The sequence below is a fragment of the Artemia franciscana genome, chromosome 7 (assembly GCF_032884065.1).
Source record: "Artemia franciscana chromosome 7, ASM3288406v1, whole genome shotgun sequence".
Classification (NCBI taxonomy): Eukaryota; Metazoa; Arthropoda; class Branchiopoda; order Anostraca; family Artemiidae; genus Artemia; species Artemia franciscana.
In genome coordinates this window covers 42,621,308-42,637,373 of record NC_088869.1, presented here as the reverse complement: position 1 = coordinate 42,637,373, position 16,066 = coordinate 42,621,308, and the positions used below count along the sequence as shown (strand labels likewise).

General features: G+C 35.5%; 1 protein-coding gene across 1 annotated transcript in view; it reads left to right on the top strand.

The window, feature by feature from the left end:
• The window catches only part of LOC136029329 (DNA ligase 1-like), an 82,122-nt gene extending 67,323 nt beyond the window's left edge, over positions 1-14,799 (top strand). Inside the window, exons 5-8 of the mRNA XM_065707610.1 lie at positions 3,616-3,798; positions 6,070-6,240; positions 10,693-10,806; positions 14,344-14,799. Of these exons, the coding sequence (XP_065563682.1) occupies positions 3,616-3,798; positions 6,070-6,240; positions 10,693-10,806; positions 14,344-14,610 (735 nt within the window). The 3' untranslated portion in view covers positions 14,611-14,799. The remainder of the gene's footprint in view (positions 1-3,615; positions 3,799-6,069; positions 6,241-10,692; positions 10,807-14,343) is intronic.
• The last annotated feature ends 1,267 nt before the right edge of the window (positions 14,800-16,066 follow it).

Genomic DNA, 16,066 nt, shown 5'->3' with positions numbered 1-16,066 from the left:
TAGGACCACTGGTTCGATAAGATCACCTCTGGAAAAAAAAGAAGAAATAAAAAGCATCCGTGATATGTCTTCTAGCAAAAAATACAAAATTCCACATTCTTGCGGATGGGAGCTTGAACTTTTACAGTAGGGTTCTCTGATCAGGCTCGTAACTTTTGATGGGTGAGACTAAATTATGTATTTAAATCAGCATACAATTACGATTCTTTTGATTGAACTATTGATATCGAAATTCCTGTTTTTTAGAGTTTCGGTTACTATTGAGCCGGGTCGGTCTTTAATACAATTCGTTACCACGAACTGTTTGATATTTAATCAAAATATACCCGCATAGTAGTTTATGCCAGTAAGACTAGGCTGATTATCTGAGAGTGCACACAGAAAAACCGGTTTTAAAAGATCGAATAGACCAAACTTCTTGAGTGTGATCGGGATAAGACGTAAGTACCTAGCTTTGTTATACAGAGAGGAAAGATTGCTTATATGAAAACTATTGACCACCATTAATAAGAATAGTGAGATTCCGATACTCCCCACCCCCTTCGCTGTGTATGTGACTACAAAATGTATAATTATGATATTTGATTTTTCACCAAGGTCTCATAAAAGCGCAACTATGCCTGTGTATCAAAATCAATTTATTCCGCCAGAATTTTCATCTATTGCACGGGACCATTGTTTTCATTCAGATATTCAAATTCTCATAAATGATGGTACTACACTGTTAAAAAAATGGATTTCTAACAAAACTTTTTGCTGGAATTTCAACAAGTAAAAAAAATCATTTTTTTGCTGGAACTGTGATTCGTGTTAGGTGTCCAACAAATTGTTGAAATTATCAAGATTTATATACTCTTCAGTAAAAAATGTAATTCTCAACGCAAATGGGCTTTATTTCAGAGCTAACGCTATAAAGTTACCTATAGCAAAGGCCATACAGCTCCAATGTTTTATTATTTGTTCCCTTATTATTATTCTTTCCCAGAGGCACTTCATATGGAAGGGTGGTCGTATAAACTTTAAAGGGTGCTCATTCGATTGGAAATTGGGATTTCTAGTGCCCTTTTTATGAGTCAAAAGTGATCGGAAGGCATCTAGCCCCCACGCCCTTTTCCCCCCAATATATTCGATAAAGTTTTGAGGTAGCTATTTTGTTAAAAATAGTTCAAATATCATATAACAAAAACTCTAGGGTCGACACAACCGCCCAGGGCCTGGTGTCAGGCGTTGTAAGTTATGCCCTGTGGGCACATATTGTTCTTATAGAAGGGATGCTCTTATAAAGTTCACAGAGGGCTCATTTGACTGGAAATTAAAAGTTATAGTTCACTTTTTCAGAGTCAAAAGAGATCGGAGGACAACTAGCCACCCCACACCCATTTTCTCCGAACCCATTCAACACAAATTTTGAGATAGCCATTTTGTTAAAAGTAGTTGAAACACAAGATAGTAAGAACTCCGGGGTCAACACAACCCCCTAGGGCGCGGGGCAGGCGTTGTAAGTTATGCCTTGGGAGCATATATGGTTCTTATAGAAGGAGTGCTTGTATAAACTTCAGAGAGGCCTCATTTGATTGGAAATTGAAAGTTCTAGTTCACGTTTAAAGAGATAAAAGAGATTAAAGGGCAATTAGCCCCCAAGCCCTTTCCCCAAACCCATCGCATAAAAATTTTGAGATAGCCACTTTGTTAAAAATAGTTCAAGCATCGGATAATAAAAATTCCAGGGTTGACACAGACCCCCAGAGCCAGGGTGCAAGTGTCAAGTTGTGCCCAGGGGACATACAAGGTTCTTATGTAAGGAGAGGTCGTATAAACTTCAGAGGCGGCTCATTTGATTGGAAATTGAAAGTTCTAGTTACTTTTTATGTGTCAAAAGGGATTGGAGGGCGTCTACCCCCCCCACCCTCTTTTCCCCAAATGCATCTTATCAAAATTTTGAGATTGCCAGTTTGTTTGAAATAGTCCAACGATCAGATAACAGCAACTTTGGGGTCAACATACCCCCCCTCAAGAGCCTGGCAGAAGGATTGTAACTTATACCCTGGGGGCATACAAAGTTTTTTTTATGTAAGAAGTGGTCGTATTAACCTTGGAAGGACTCAAACGATCAGAAATTGAAAGTTCTAATTCCCTTTCCAATTGCAACTAGCCTCCCCAACCCCGCCAAACTTCTTCCCCAAATGCTTCCGACCGAATTTCTTATACAGCAATTTTGTTCAAAATAGACCAAAGATTATGAAACAAAGACTCCAGTGATAACACAGTCCACCAGAACCTGAAGGCAAGCGTTGTAAATTATTCCCCAGGGGAATATAAGGTTGTTTATGGAAGGGATGGTAGTATAAACTTTGGAAAGGTTCAAACAATTGTAAGTCAGGATTTCTAGTGCCCTTTTTAAGAGTCAAAAGTGATCGTAGGGCAACTAGCCCTCCCCTCCAAGATCCCTTTTCCCCCAAATACACCTGATCAAAATTTTGAGATAGCCATTATGTTCAAAATAGTTTGAAGATCAAATAACAAAAGCTCAAGGATCAACACCCCCCCCAGACCCCAGAGGAACCGTTGTAAATTATGCCCCAGGGGCAGATAAGCTTTTATGTAAGGGATGGTCCCATAAACATAAGGGGCAGATCATTTGATTAGAAACTGAAATTTCTATTTACCTTTTTAAAAGTCATCAAAAGTGATCGGCAGGTATATACCTCCCCCCAACTTTACCCCAAATGGATCCGATCAAAATTTTGAATTAAACAATCGGAAGACAAATCTTCGGGGTCAACAAACTCCAGCCCTTCTAAAACTCGGGGGGTGTAACTTAAGGCCCGGGGGCATATAAGGTTTTTACGGAAGATGTGGTCGTATAAACTTCAGAGGGGACTCAAGTGATTTAAAATTGAAAGTTCTAGTTCCCTTTTTAGTCAAATGATCCGATGGCTACTAGCCTCCCCCACCCAACTCAAGGCCATAATACTCCAACTTTTTCCCAGAGCCACTTCATATGGAAGGGATGGTCCTATAAACTTTGGAGTGCCTTGCTCGATTGGAAATCGGAAGTTATAGTGCCTTTTTTAGGAGCCAAAAGTGATTGGAGGGCAAACAACCCCCATGACCTTCTTCCCCCAAATGCATACGATAAAAATTGTAATCTTAGCTTATGGATTAGATAACAAAAACTCCGGGGTGGACACAAGGGCCCAGGGGTAGGCGTTATAAGCTATATTCTGGGGGTATATATGATTTTTGTGGAAGAGCTGTTCGTATAAACTTCATAATGGGTTCATTTGATTGGAAATTGAAAGTTCTAGTTCACTTTTTACGAATCAAAAGAGATTGGAGGTCAACTAGCTCCCCTTTCCCCCAAACCCATCCAATAAAAATTTTGAGATAGGCATGTTATTGAAAATAGTTCAAACATCAGATCCAAAACAAGAAAGAATACGTGTCCATATAAAAACATTTTTCCTATGAGATGAAGGAAAATCCGGTGCCGAAGTGAAATTCGAATCCACTGCGTGTATCAACTGTTTCATCAAACTTCATAGAGCAAAATAAAATAAAAGTATTGCGAACATCACTTTTGACTTTGTCTCTTAAGTACTTGTATTCTTTTAGGCACCTGAGCTAAAAGCTGCACCAAAAGTACCCCCTCGTATCCGCCCATTGGAGGCAAAGAAAGTATCATCTTCAAGTCGACAGTTCAGTGTCTCAAGTACAGAAGAAAGTGATGATTCACATTCTGTTTCATCAGATGGAAAGCCTGTGCTCCCACAGAAGGTTTCTTCTGCTCGTTCTTCTGTAAGTAATATTGCGATCATTTCATGTTCTGATTGCTGTATACTTCATTTATCAAACAGTTCGTGGTAACGAACTGTAGTAAGGAGCGACCCGGCTCAATAGTAACCAAAACTCTAAAAAATGGAATTTTGATACCAATACCTACATCAAAAGAATCGCATTTTAATGCTGATTTTAAATATATAAGTTTCATCAAGTTTAGTCTTACCCATCAAAAGTTACGAGCCTGAGAAAATTTGCGTTATTTTAGAAAATAGGGGGAAACGCCCCCTAGAAGTCATAGAATCTTAACGAAAATCACACCATCAGATTCAGCGTATCAGAGAACCCTACTGTAGAAGTTTCAAGCTCCTATCTACAAAAATGTGGAATTTTGTATTTTTTGCCAGAAGGCAGATCACGGATGCGTGTTTATTTGTTTTTTTGTTTTTTTTTGTTTTTTTTTCCCCAGGGGTGATCGTATCGACCCAGTTGTCCTAGAATGTTGCAAGAGGGCTCATTCTAACGGAAATGAAAAGTTCTAGTGCCCTTTTTAAGTGACCAAAAAAATTGGAGGGCACCTAGGCCCCCTCCCACGGTAATTATTTTACCAAAGTCAATGTATCAAAATTCTGAGATAGCCATTTTATTCAGCGTAGTCGAAAAACCTTATAACTATGTCTTTAGGGACGACTTACTCCCCCACAGTCCCCATGGGAGGGGCAACAAGTTACAAACTTTGAACAATGCTTACATATAGTAATGGTTATTGGGAAGTGTACAGGCGTTTTCAGGAGGATTTTTTTGGTTGGGGGAGGGGTTGAGAAGAGGGGGATATGCTGGGGGAACTTTCCATCGATAATTTGTCATGGGGGATGAAAATCTCCATGAAGGGAGCGCAGGATTTACTAGCATTATTTAAAAACACAATGAAAAAATAAATATGAAAAAGTACTTTCAGCTGGAAGTAAGGAACAGCATTAAAACTTAAAACAAACAGAAATTATTACCCATTTGAGGGGCTCACCTCCTCCTAATACCTCGCTCTTTACGTTAAAGTATTTTTAGTAATTTCAACTATTTATTCTACGGCTTTTGTGATTCTGGGGTCATTCTTAATGAATTGGGACAAAATTTAAGCTTTAGTGTAAAGAGCGACGATCTGACAAGGGGGCGAACCCCCTCAGATATGTAATAAAAATATGAGAATACAAAAGTTCTTTACGTAAGCTAATTTATAAGTTACGTAAATCTCTTACAAATAAAAATATTCGAAAAAATTAAAAGTTCTAGTTGCCTTTTTAATTAACCAAAAAATCGGAGGGCAACTAGGCTTCCTCCCCCGCTCTTTTTTTCTCAAAATCATTCGATCAAAATTATGAGAAAGCCATTTAGCCAAAAAAAAAAAATAAAAATGCAAATTTCGTTTTAATTATTCCTCTGCGGAGAGCCAAAATCAAAACATGCATTGTTTTAAAAACGTTCAGAAATTAAATAAAAAAAAACAAGTTTTTTTAACTGAAAGTAAGGAGCGACATTAAAACTTAAAACGAACAGAAATTACTTCGTATATGAAAGAGGCTGCTTCCTCATCAACGCCCCGCTCTTTACACTAAAGTTTGACTCTGTCTATCAATTCTTCTTTTTAAAACAGTAAAAACTTTAGCGTAAAGAGCGGGGCGTTGATGAGGAAGCAGCCTCTTTCATATACGAAGTAATTTCTGTTCGTTTTAAGTTTTAATGTCGCTCCTTACTTTCAGTTAAAAAAACTTGTTTTTTTTTATTTAATTGCTATCAAAATCGATTCATGTGTAACACTATTAAGTAAGTAAATCTTAACATTTACTATGAAGACAAGCCGAATTAACAGTTAGTATTCTTGAATCAGCTTCAAATGACGAGTTTTCATCACTTGAAAGTTTTTTTTCAAACACCTTTTTAAATGTTTGGTTAAAATAGGGCAGAGTTTGTTCTTTACTATGTTGCTTCCTCCCCCTATCACGCGATAAAAGTGAATGTGAAAGAGCCAGCTAAAGGATGTTGGGGACGTTTTTAGGATTTCAGGACTTTATCATTTTTCTACAAAGATAGTCTTAGGGTGTTTAAAAAGGTTCCTTTTGAGTTCCTTTTGAAATTTCGCTTGACAATTAAATTATTTACAATAAAAGCAAACTTTTGACATTCGAACCTCGTTATGAATTGGTAGATTTGACTGCAGTCAAGTCAACCATCCTAGCTCAGGGTCCAAATAGACTCTAAGGTGAAGCGACTGAAATCACTTTTACATTTCAGCGAAGCGGGAGTGTTGCATCCAGTGCAAGTTCAGTGTCAAGTCGCCGTCCAACTCTGAGTGCAACGCGGAACGACCTAGTCCCTTGCGGTGTTTGTGGTCGGAACTTTGCACCAGACCGAGTTGAAAAACATCAATCTGTTTGTGCCACAACATCCAAGAAGAAGAGAAAGGTGAGCAAGGAATTGGGCTATATTTGATAAATTGGACTTTTATAATTCTTAATTTATCTTGTTGTGTTGACTTTATTTTAGGTGGCTGATGAGTGAAAAGCACAAAATTTGATTTGCTCATTTCCAAGTAAAATGCTTGTGATTACTTTCAATAGAATTATTGGAAACTTTTGAACAACTTGTACAATTTTTTTGTAGTTTAGTAGCTATCCTACTTGCATCTAGTCTTGTACTGAAATTTGATTCGCAACTAAACCTAATCCTACAATAGCACCCTGTAACCAAGCACAACCTAAAAGGAAAGAGCAAAGAGACGGTAAAATCTTTCTCGTCTAGCCCTCTCGTCCGGGCTAATGTCTTTTTTTTGTCCTTGTTCTATGATGTACCTTGTTATAAGTTTGATGCTTATGCTGTCAGTTTGACCATTTGTTTTTGTTTTCCTTTGCTCAATATGCCCCAAGCTACAAAGACCAATGGAACTGCATATATCCATCAAATTATATATAGTACTTAGCATGTGGGCTAAGGAATAAAACATTTTTAGGGCACTTTCATGTCATAATAACATCTTAAGTAATGGCAAAAATGTCATATTATGCTATTGCTAAGCTATATTTGGCTAATCGACATAAATAAGTGGGAAAACCCATTTTTGCTTTCTCGAGTAATTTGTTTTTATTCTTCGCAAAGATTTCAATCTTTTTCTTTTTCGAATGTATGGTACTACCCTGGTACTTTCCTGTTTGTTTTGATCCAAAATCATTACAATTGAAGTTTCAGGGCTTTAGATTTAGGGGAGACTTTGTCTGTTGGCGTTTAAAGTTCTTAAAATCTACTAAATCCGGTTTGTTACTTATATTTCGAAATGGTGAAAAAATTCCTCTTCTGACAATTTTTCGTATTGTTTAAATTTTATTGTTTACTTAAGGTTGGCATTATAAAGAAATCTATGTATAAGAATAACTTATTAAGAAATTCTCATTCTCAAAGATATTCATGAATGAAAATTCTTTATGAATGGCAATTTTGTAGTCAAAAACCGACATAATTTTCATTTATTTTACTTTTATTTGGAACTAGAAGAAAACAAAACTGGTGGGTATGGATACCATCCAAGTCAGATACCTTCGGTGTGAGCTATTTCCTTCCATAAAAAATGAAGATGAAATAAAAAGCTAAGTCGAAATTGCTATGCATCCAATTTGTAAGCCTCATAAGTTTTTTTTTTAAGAAACAACAAAATTGGGTTCTTTTTTAAAGCCTTTTTCTTCATTGAAAAGAAAAAAACAGCGGCTATCATTTTTTATGCTACCTTCGAAATTAATAAATTTTCTTCAGATATTTTTTCAAATATCATTTTTATCTTAATAACTAGGAAAAGATCAAATGCTTAGAATTTTCTCTCGGCTTCTACCTTCTGCTGAAAGGCCTCTAATCATTTTCATAAGTCGTTCTGGCACCTTTCCATAATTAATAGCTTCTTTTGCTATTGGCATTTTTATCATTATACCAAATAATGTCATTGTAGTTGATACATTTCAGCCTACTATATATTGTCATTTCAAACAGTTCGTGGTAACGAACTGTAGCAAGGAGCGACCCGGCTCCATAGTAACCAAAACTCGAAAAAACGAAATTTTGATACCAGTAGTTACATGAAAGGAATCGCATTTTAATGCTTATTCTAAATATATAAGTTTCATCAAGTTTAGTCTTACCCGTCAAAAGTTCCGAGCCTGAGAAAATTTGCCCTGTTTTAGGTAATAGGGGGAAACACTGCCTAAAAGTCATAGAATATTAACGAAAATCTCACCATCACATTCAGCGTATGAGAAAACCCAATTGTAGAATTTTCAAGGTCCTATCTACAAAAATCTGGAATTTTGTATTTTTTTGCCAGAAGACAGATCACGGATGCGTGTTTATTTGTTTGTTTTTTTTCTCCAAGGGGTGATCGTATCGACACAATGGTCTTGGAATGTTGCGAGATGGCTCATTCTAATAGAAATTAAAAGTTCTAGTTCCCTTTCAAAGTGACCAAAAAAATTGGAGGGCACCTAGGCTCCCTCCCACGCTCATTTTTTCCCAAAGTCACCGGATCAAATTCTGATATATCCATTTTATTCAGAATTGTCGAAAAACATAATAACTATGTCTTTGGGGACGACTTACTTCCCCACATTTCCATGGGAGGGGCTGTAAGTTACAAACTTTGACCAGTGTTTACATATAGTAATGGTTATTGGGAAGTGTACAGACGTTTTTAGATGGGTTTTTTTGGTTTGTGGGGGGAGGGGTTGAGGGGAGGGGGTTACGTGGGAGGATCTTTCCATGGAGGAATTTGCCATAGGAGAAGAAAATTTCCATGAAGGGGGCGCAGGATTTTCTAGGATTATTTAAAAAACAATGATAAAATATATATGACAAATTTTTTTCAACTGAAAGTAAGGAGCAGCATTAAAACTTAAAACGAACAGAAATTATTACGTATATGAGGGGTTCTCCTCCTCCTGGTATCTCGCTTTTTAGGCTAAAGTATTTTTAGTAACTTCAACTATTTATTCCACGGCCTTTGTCATTCAGGGGTCATTCTTACGGAATTGGGACACAATTTAAGCTTTAGTGTAAAGAGCGAGGTATTGACGAGGGGGGCTAACCCCCTCATATGCGTAATAAAAACATACGAATAAAGAAGTTCGTAACGCAAGTTAATTCGTAAGTTACGTATATTTTTTACTAATAAAAACGTTCGTAAAAAATCAAAAGTTTTAGTTGCCTTTTTAAGTAACCAAAAGATTAGAGGGTATTTAGGCCTCCTCCCCCACCCCTTTTTTTCTCAAAATTGTCCGATCAAAACTATGAGAAAGCCATTTAGCCAAAAAAAAAATATTATATGCAAATTTCGTTTCAATTGTTCATGCGCAGAGAGCCAAGATCAAAACATGCATTAATTCAAAAACCTTCACAAATTAAACAAAAAACAAGCTTTTTTAACTGAAAGTAAGGAGCGACATTAAAACTTAAAACGAAAAGAAATTATTACGTATATGAAAGGGGCTGTTCCCTCCTCAAAGCCCCGCTCTTTAGGCTAAAGTTTTTTACTGTTTTAAAGAGTTGAGCTGAGAGAAAGAGTCAAACTTTAGTGTAAAGAGCGGGGCGTTGAGAAGCGAACAGCCCCTTTCATATACGGAATAATTCCTGTTTGTTTTAAGTTTTAATGTCGCTCCTTACTTTCAGTAAAAAAAACTTTTTTTTTATATTTGTCATTTGAAACACTTAAAGAGCGCTGTTGAAATAACCATATACTCTTCAAAAGACTTTGTTTGGATTCAGCTGAAGTAAGAAATACTAGTAATCAATTTACCGAGCTCAGAATATAAAAAAATTGTGGTACTCAAAACGAATTGTATTTTCGCTACCCTTCTTATGTAAATAAACCCGTTGCTTGGGTCTTTGGCAAGTCTCTGACTAAAGATAAGCAGAAAACTTAAGTGTCTAAATAATTATGATCATAGTTTTATGAATGTTCATTAAAACCGAAAAATATCAACAACATATTTTATGGGTTTGGGGGGAATTCAAAGGGAATCTTTTTTGCTACCAAAGTGGCGTTTTTCATGCCGCTTTTTACTCTTTATACTGTGACTTTACGTTGTTTTTTTCCTTTACCAGTTATTTCATGACTACTTATAATTTTGCAATACTTTCCATCTCGTAAAGTATTTCCGGTCTTGCCAGAGACCATCCATGGTTTCCTTGTCTGTGTTCTTCAACCCTCTCTCGTCAATAGCCTTACAATACAATCCTAGTAGAAATGTTTAAAAACGAGGAAGTCTTCCAATTGTTTTAACGATACAGGTTTGCGTTAAGCTCATTTATCAAGTGCTAAATAGTACGCTTTATAATTAAACTTGTTTGATCCCACTAAGGTTGAGCAACCCGAAAGAGCGACCCTAGTCACTTGGAACTTTCCTCAAGATTGTCAGAGACCCCGATACTGTTTTACTAAAGAGCCCAAAAGGGTTTCAGACGAAGAGCGGATCACCCAAAGTAGCTTAGAACAAGAAAACGACTTAAAAATTTGTCATATTTTAGAAGGTGGCAAAAGTAGAAGCTTTATAAAAGGTGGGACATTTGAAAGCATACAAGTCAAAGGTGACTTAGAGCTGTAAAGAGTATTTACTAGTAGTCATAGCAGTAGTTCCAATGGTTTGCAGTTTTTCGTTTGATTAAGGATGTATATATAGCAGGAATGTAAAACTACAGCTTATGGGCCGCATTTCCTCCTAGAAGTTTTATAGCATTAAAAGGTTAATAAATAGATAACTTGTTTCTTAAATAGCTTTTATTTTATATATTTTAAGAATTATTATTTGAGCTTATTAGTACATTCAATATCAAACATATTAAAGCCTTATTCAAACAGCTAATTCTCAAAACACTTATTTTCAGGTGTTTGATATTACTAAGATGCGAGTAAAAGGAACAGAGGCGGAAAGTTATGTACTTCGGAACAAGAAAAACGAACAGAAGCTACAGCAAAGACAAAATGCCCCGAAGGCTCAGGTAAGTAATTTTTATTTATTTATTAATTTTAAAAATCTTTCCAAAAGAAAGTGTTTCCAAGAAAAGTAAAGAGCTAAATTAAACCAAAGAGCAGAAATAAAATCTCACAATGATTGAAACTTAACGCGGACAGAAATGACTATCAATGAATGAACTGAGTCCGAAAACGAACAGAAATTACAATGAATAACCGATGGAAACTTAAAACGAACAGACCCCAAAAACGAGTAGGACCACCGTCCCATAAGCCTTATAAAGACCGTAGCATCTTTTATGCTTTACTGAGGACAGTTCTTATTTCGAGGAGCGTGGTTTTATCTTTCACAACATCAACAACATCGCAACAACAAAAAAGATATCTAAGGTTAATCAAGATTTCTAAATAAGAGTAAAGCTACCTGCCCCCTTCCCTCTCTGTCAAAACCTTTGAATAGCTCGAATGTGATTCGTATCTTATTATAAACTATATACATTTTCAATAGTGTGGTTTTTATTCGTCAAAACATCAACAACAAGAAAGAAAGAAAATCATCTTATTAACATCATAAAAGCAAAAATGTTTAAAATATGTTAGCGCTAATAACGCTCTGGCCTTTAGAACGCAAGATCTTGTTCATTATAATTTCTGTTCGTTTTGCATTTCCTTTAATCATATACAAGAATTTCTGCTCGCTTTAAGTCTGAATTATAATGCGACTTTATTTCTGCTCGTCTTTGGTTTAATTTAGCTATTTAATTTCTTTCAAAAACTTCTGTCTCGAACAAGTTTTATTTTGTTTTCTTTCTGTTCTTTTTGAACTGACATAGTTTTTTATTGGTTAATATGTTTGCAAATTTTTTTTTGGTGTATTCGCTCAAGAATGAATATTGTAAGTTGATATCTAAATTTTGAAAAAAAAATTCAGCAAAACAATTTGAACATAAAATTTAGATGGGTGGGGAGGGAATGTTGTTCAAATGGATTAATAATATGCATAAATTTTCGCCTTTTATAGGGTTTAAGCCATCCCGACCCTAACTTGTAGAAACTTCGGATGGGGATTCATTCTTTAGGAAATTGAAAGTTTTAGTGCTCTTTTAAAGAGTCAGAGGAGTCGGAGCGCTTTATTGAAAACAATTTTAATTTCGAACAGTGTGTTTGCACTACTTTACTGGATTCACCGGTATTTTGTTGGTTTATCACTGGGGCACTATTTGAATATTTTTTTTCTGAGAAAGTCAAACGTTTTCAACCATAATGATTCCAGCGGTTGCATTCTTATTTCGATTCACCACCATTTTTGCTGGTTTTCACTTTTTTTGGAATTCCTGAGAATTTTTGTTCCGAAAATGTATTTTACTTAATTGGTACGATTACAGTGAACCGATAAAATAGCGATCATTCCTGAAGTACCTTTAAATGAAAACCTTTTTTCACTAGTTTTTTTTATGGATTTTTAAACTTTCGGTTACTATGAACTGTGGATCTCTCACTGCTAGGTTGCAGCTATTGTTGCAACCATGGTTTAACCGATTAATGTTAAGCTTTTATTTGAGACAACGTACTCGAGTTTTAAAGATTGCCTCCTTTAGCCTCATAGCCTGTGGCTTCTTGCTTAAATTTTATTATTAATACGGAAAAGATTCCCAAAAAAAGCTATCGTTTGAGCGTTTAAATCTTGGAAATAAAAGACAATAATAAATTAAACACAAGCAGGTTTTTGAGGTTTCCTCAAAAAGGTAGAATAATAACTTAAAATTACTAGCGTCTCCGACTGTGGAGCACAAGTCAGCAAAATTAAAAGGTGAAGATACCCACAAAAGCGCCATAAACAGCAGTTTTACTGCCATCTGAAGCCAGTGGCCCAGAGCCAAAAAAAAAAACATGAAAAATCGCACACAAACAATAGCCCTGCTGCCAACATAGAGCAACAATCGTAAACACATTAACATTTTATTGGATGACGTTAAATGCCGGCAATTGTCTTGTCTTATCTTTGAGAGCATCATTAGCTGCTACAGATAAGTTTTCCATACTTTATCGAGTACTCATAAAATCAGGAATCAAACAGCTCGTGGAATCAACCGGGCTCAATAGTAACCAAAACTCTTAAAAAACGGAATTTATTAAACGGAATTATTAGAACTTAAAACGAACAGAAATTACTTCGTATATAAAAGGGGCTGTTCCCTCCTCAACGCCCGCTCTTTATGCTAAAGTTTTTTACTGTTTTAAAAAGTAGAGTTCTGGGAAAGAGTCAAACTTTAGCGTAAAGAGCGGGGCGTTGAGGGGGGAACAACCCCTTTCATATACGAAGGAATTTCTGTTCGTTTTAAGTTTTAATGTCACTCCTTACTTCTATTTAAAAAAAACTTGTTTTTTCTATTTAATCCTATGCAGAACTGACTAAGCCGTTTCAAATCTCAACGAGCGTATTTCTTCATATAGTTTTAACTTTGGGAGTTCATTGGCAAACTTGTGTTCAACGTAATATCTTATTAAAATGTGTCCTCAATGAAACTGCAGACAAATATTCTGCGGTTCTAGTATTTAGTGAACCAGCCTGCCAAAGGACTTTAGCTACTTCAAAGAAAGAAAAGACGTAGTTCTTATTGATTCATTGGAAATATATAGCTAAAAGTAATTAATACAGGCCTTCAAAAGCTGTGGATACTTTTTAAATTTTTTGAATTATTTTTTGAATTACAAATTGAAACTTTTTGAATTACAAATATTGTGTGAATACAGATAGTTACAAGTTTTGAAGTACTAAGGACTTCAAAATAAAAACATTTCTTGCCCCATGCCAGGACCATCTTAGGGCTGTGCATGCTCGATAACCATGTTTTTTCTTTTCGTTGTTTTAAAATTATGAAGCTTTAGGGAATTTTTTAGGAAACTTTCGCCAGCGTTGTCGCGCTAAAATGTTAAAATAAATCGACAAAGCTATTTATTAAAATTTCCAACGTTTTTCTTCTGTAAAAATTTAAACACCAACAATTTTTAACCCCCAAAGACAACTGCACCTTCAAAGGAAAGCTAATGCTCCTTGGGCTCTTTGTTGCATTATGTTTTAGCTTATATTTTGGCGAATTTTCGCTCAAGCTTCTTTTTATTTATTTAGAGCCTAGAACTACAAAAGAACTTCGTAACTATTTATGGATTTCTTTTTCATGATAAGTCCCACCCTTTCTTCATTTTTCAAGATACATGTGGTTGCGTAAGTTTCTATATAGCCAGCTCAAAAAATCTAATATTATTTCCACTATCCTTGGTACTTTATAGGTAGAAATACTTTATTTACGAAACTTGACCGATCAGCCCAAATGAAAATTTGGGGAATTCAAAATGGAGCAATCTCCTCAGGAATACCGGTCTACATGGATATGCAGGGGTAGACAAAGCTGGTTTTCGAGTACTCTTAGCGGCGGTTCCTTTTTTGGATAAAAGAAGTTCTTGAACATTCTATGATCATATTACGACTTTTAAAGACTAGCTTCTGAAATAATATATAAACTGTTATTTAACTACAATAAATTATTTGCTTTTAATTCTAGGCTAAAGTCAGTGAGACAAAACAAGAAGATGAAAAGCCAAATTGGCGCAAGAAGCATGAGAATTTTCTAGAAACAATTCGGGCAGCAAAAAAGATGCAGAAACACCTAGCAGCCGGTGGAAAAATATCTGATTTGCCCCCACCTCCACCATCTGATACATCAGATTACATAACTTGTCCTCACTGTGAAAGAAGGTTCAGTCAGGGTGCTGCAGACAGACATATTCCAAAATGTGAAAACATCAAGTCAAACAAGAAAAAAAAGTGAACTATTGAAAAAAAACATTTATGAATATACAAAAATAAATATCATTTCTCATTTCCGGCAATCAAATTCTACCAGTGAATCTTTCGGACCTTCAATGTGAACTTGCTACTACGTAACTATTGTTAATACCAGTGCTTTTGCAGTTATTTGTTATTTTTTTCCGTTTCAATAAACTCACTGATACTCAAATTGTAATAAGTTAGAATGGTCATTAAATGCATCTTTATTTCTAACAAGACTTAGCTCAGATATCAATTGGGGAGGGCAATGAAGGTTAAGGCCCCCCCAAAGTTCTAAAATGTATAAAATACGTCCAAAAAGGAGTTGACAATAATGGAAAGTTCCTAATAAAGTGAATAAAATCAGTTCCATGAATATTCAGAAGACGTAAGTATATAAAAATACCCTGATGAATATTTCGCCCCTAGTAAAGCCATCTAGAGAAATTGAAGAGTGATTAAACTTAGTTTTGTTTATCCAAATGATGAGCACATTCTATATCTTGAATACAGAGCACTACAGTTTGACGTCAAATGCAATTACTTTCAAATTATGCGTATCTCAACGAGAAAGAGTGCCAATATCTCTACGCCAAATGCAGATTTTTTTTAAAGCATTTTTAAGAAAAATTCGAGGAAAATAGATATTTAGCAGAAAATGCATTATAACCTACACTATACTATGACGGAAACAATATCATAGTCAGGAATAAAAATATCTTTGTAGCCAAAATAAATTTGCTAATCAACTACTACTACTGCTATTAACAACTCACTGCCGCACCAACACACCTGAGGTCAACACAGCTGTGCCCCCCCTTCATCTCAATATATCAAAGCTTCCTTCTGAGCCCCTCCCAAGAAGTTAAAATTTTCTTTAAATCCTTCTTTACTAACTCTTTCTGCCCCATTCGGGGACAAACCACTTTTCGCCTGGTCCTAGGTGGATGACCAAAAACGACGATCTTTGGCAATCTGAAATTATTCATCCCAAAACATGTCCAAGCCACCTCAACTTTTCTCTTTTTACAGACCTAGAAAGCGCGATAAAACCATCTCAATTTTTCTCTTTTTACAAAGCAGGAAAATGGGATAAATAAAGATTTCTCAATTTAAGTAAACCTTAATTGTTTTAACAAAATGAAGGAGGCTTGTGATTTTTCATGTATTTTTTACCACAACTTGGTGAAAACGTCACTGCCATCAGTTTAACTAGCAGCTTTCTCCAAGCAATTTCTATGAACAAATCAGTATAATTAACTGAGTTCAATATAAAGAAAGATCTTTTTTTGGACCATTTGGAAGTGAAAAAAGACTTATCTTACAAGTAGTAAGAGACAGCACTAAAAGATAAAAAATAATAACGGTCCAAGTGCTGATGATGTAGTAAATGAGGTTTAGAGATTCGATGGCTACGACAATAGAGGTAAATTAGTCATTATTAAGTGATTTCTTAA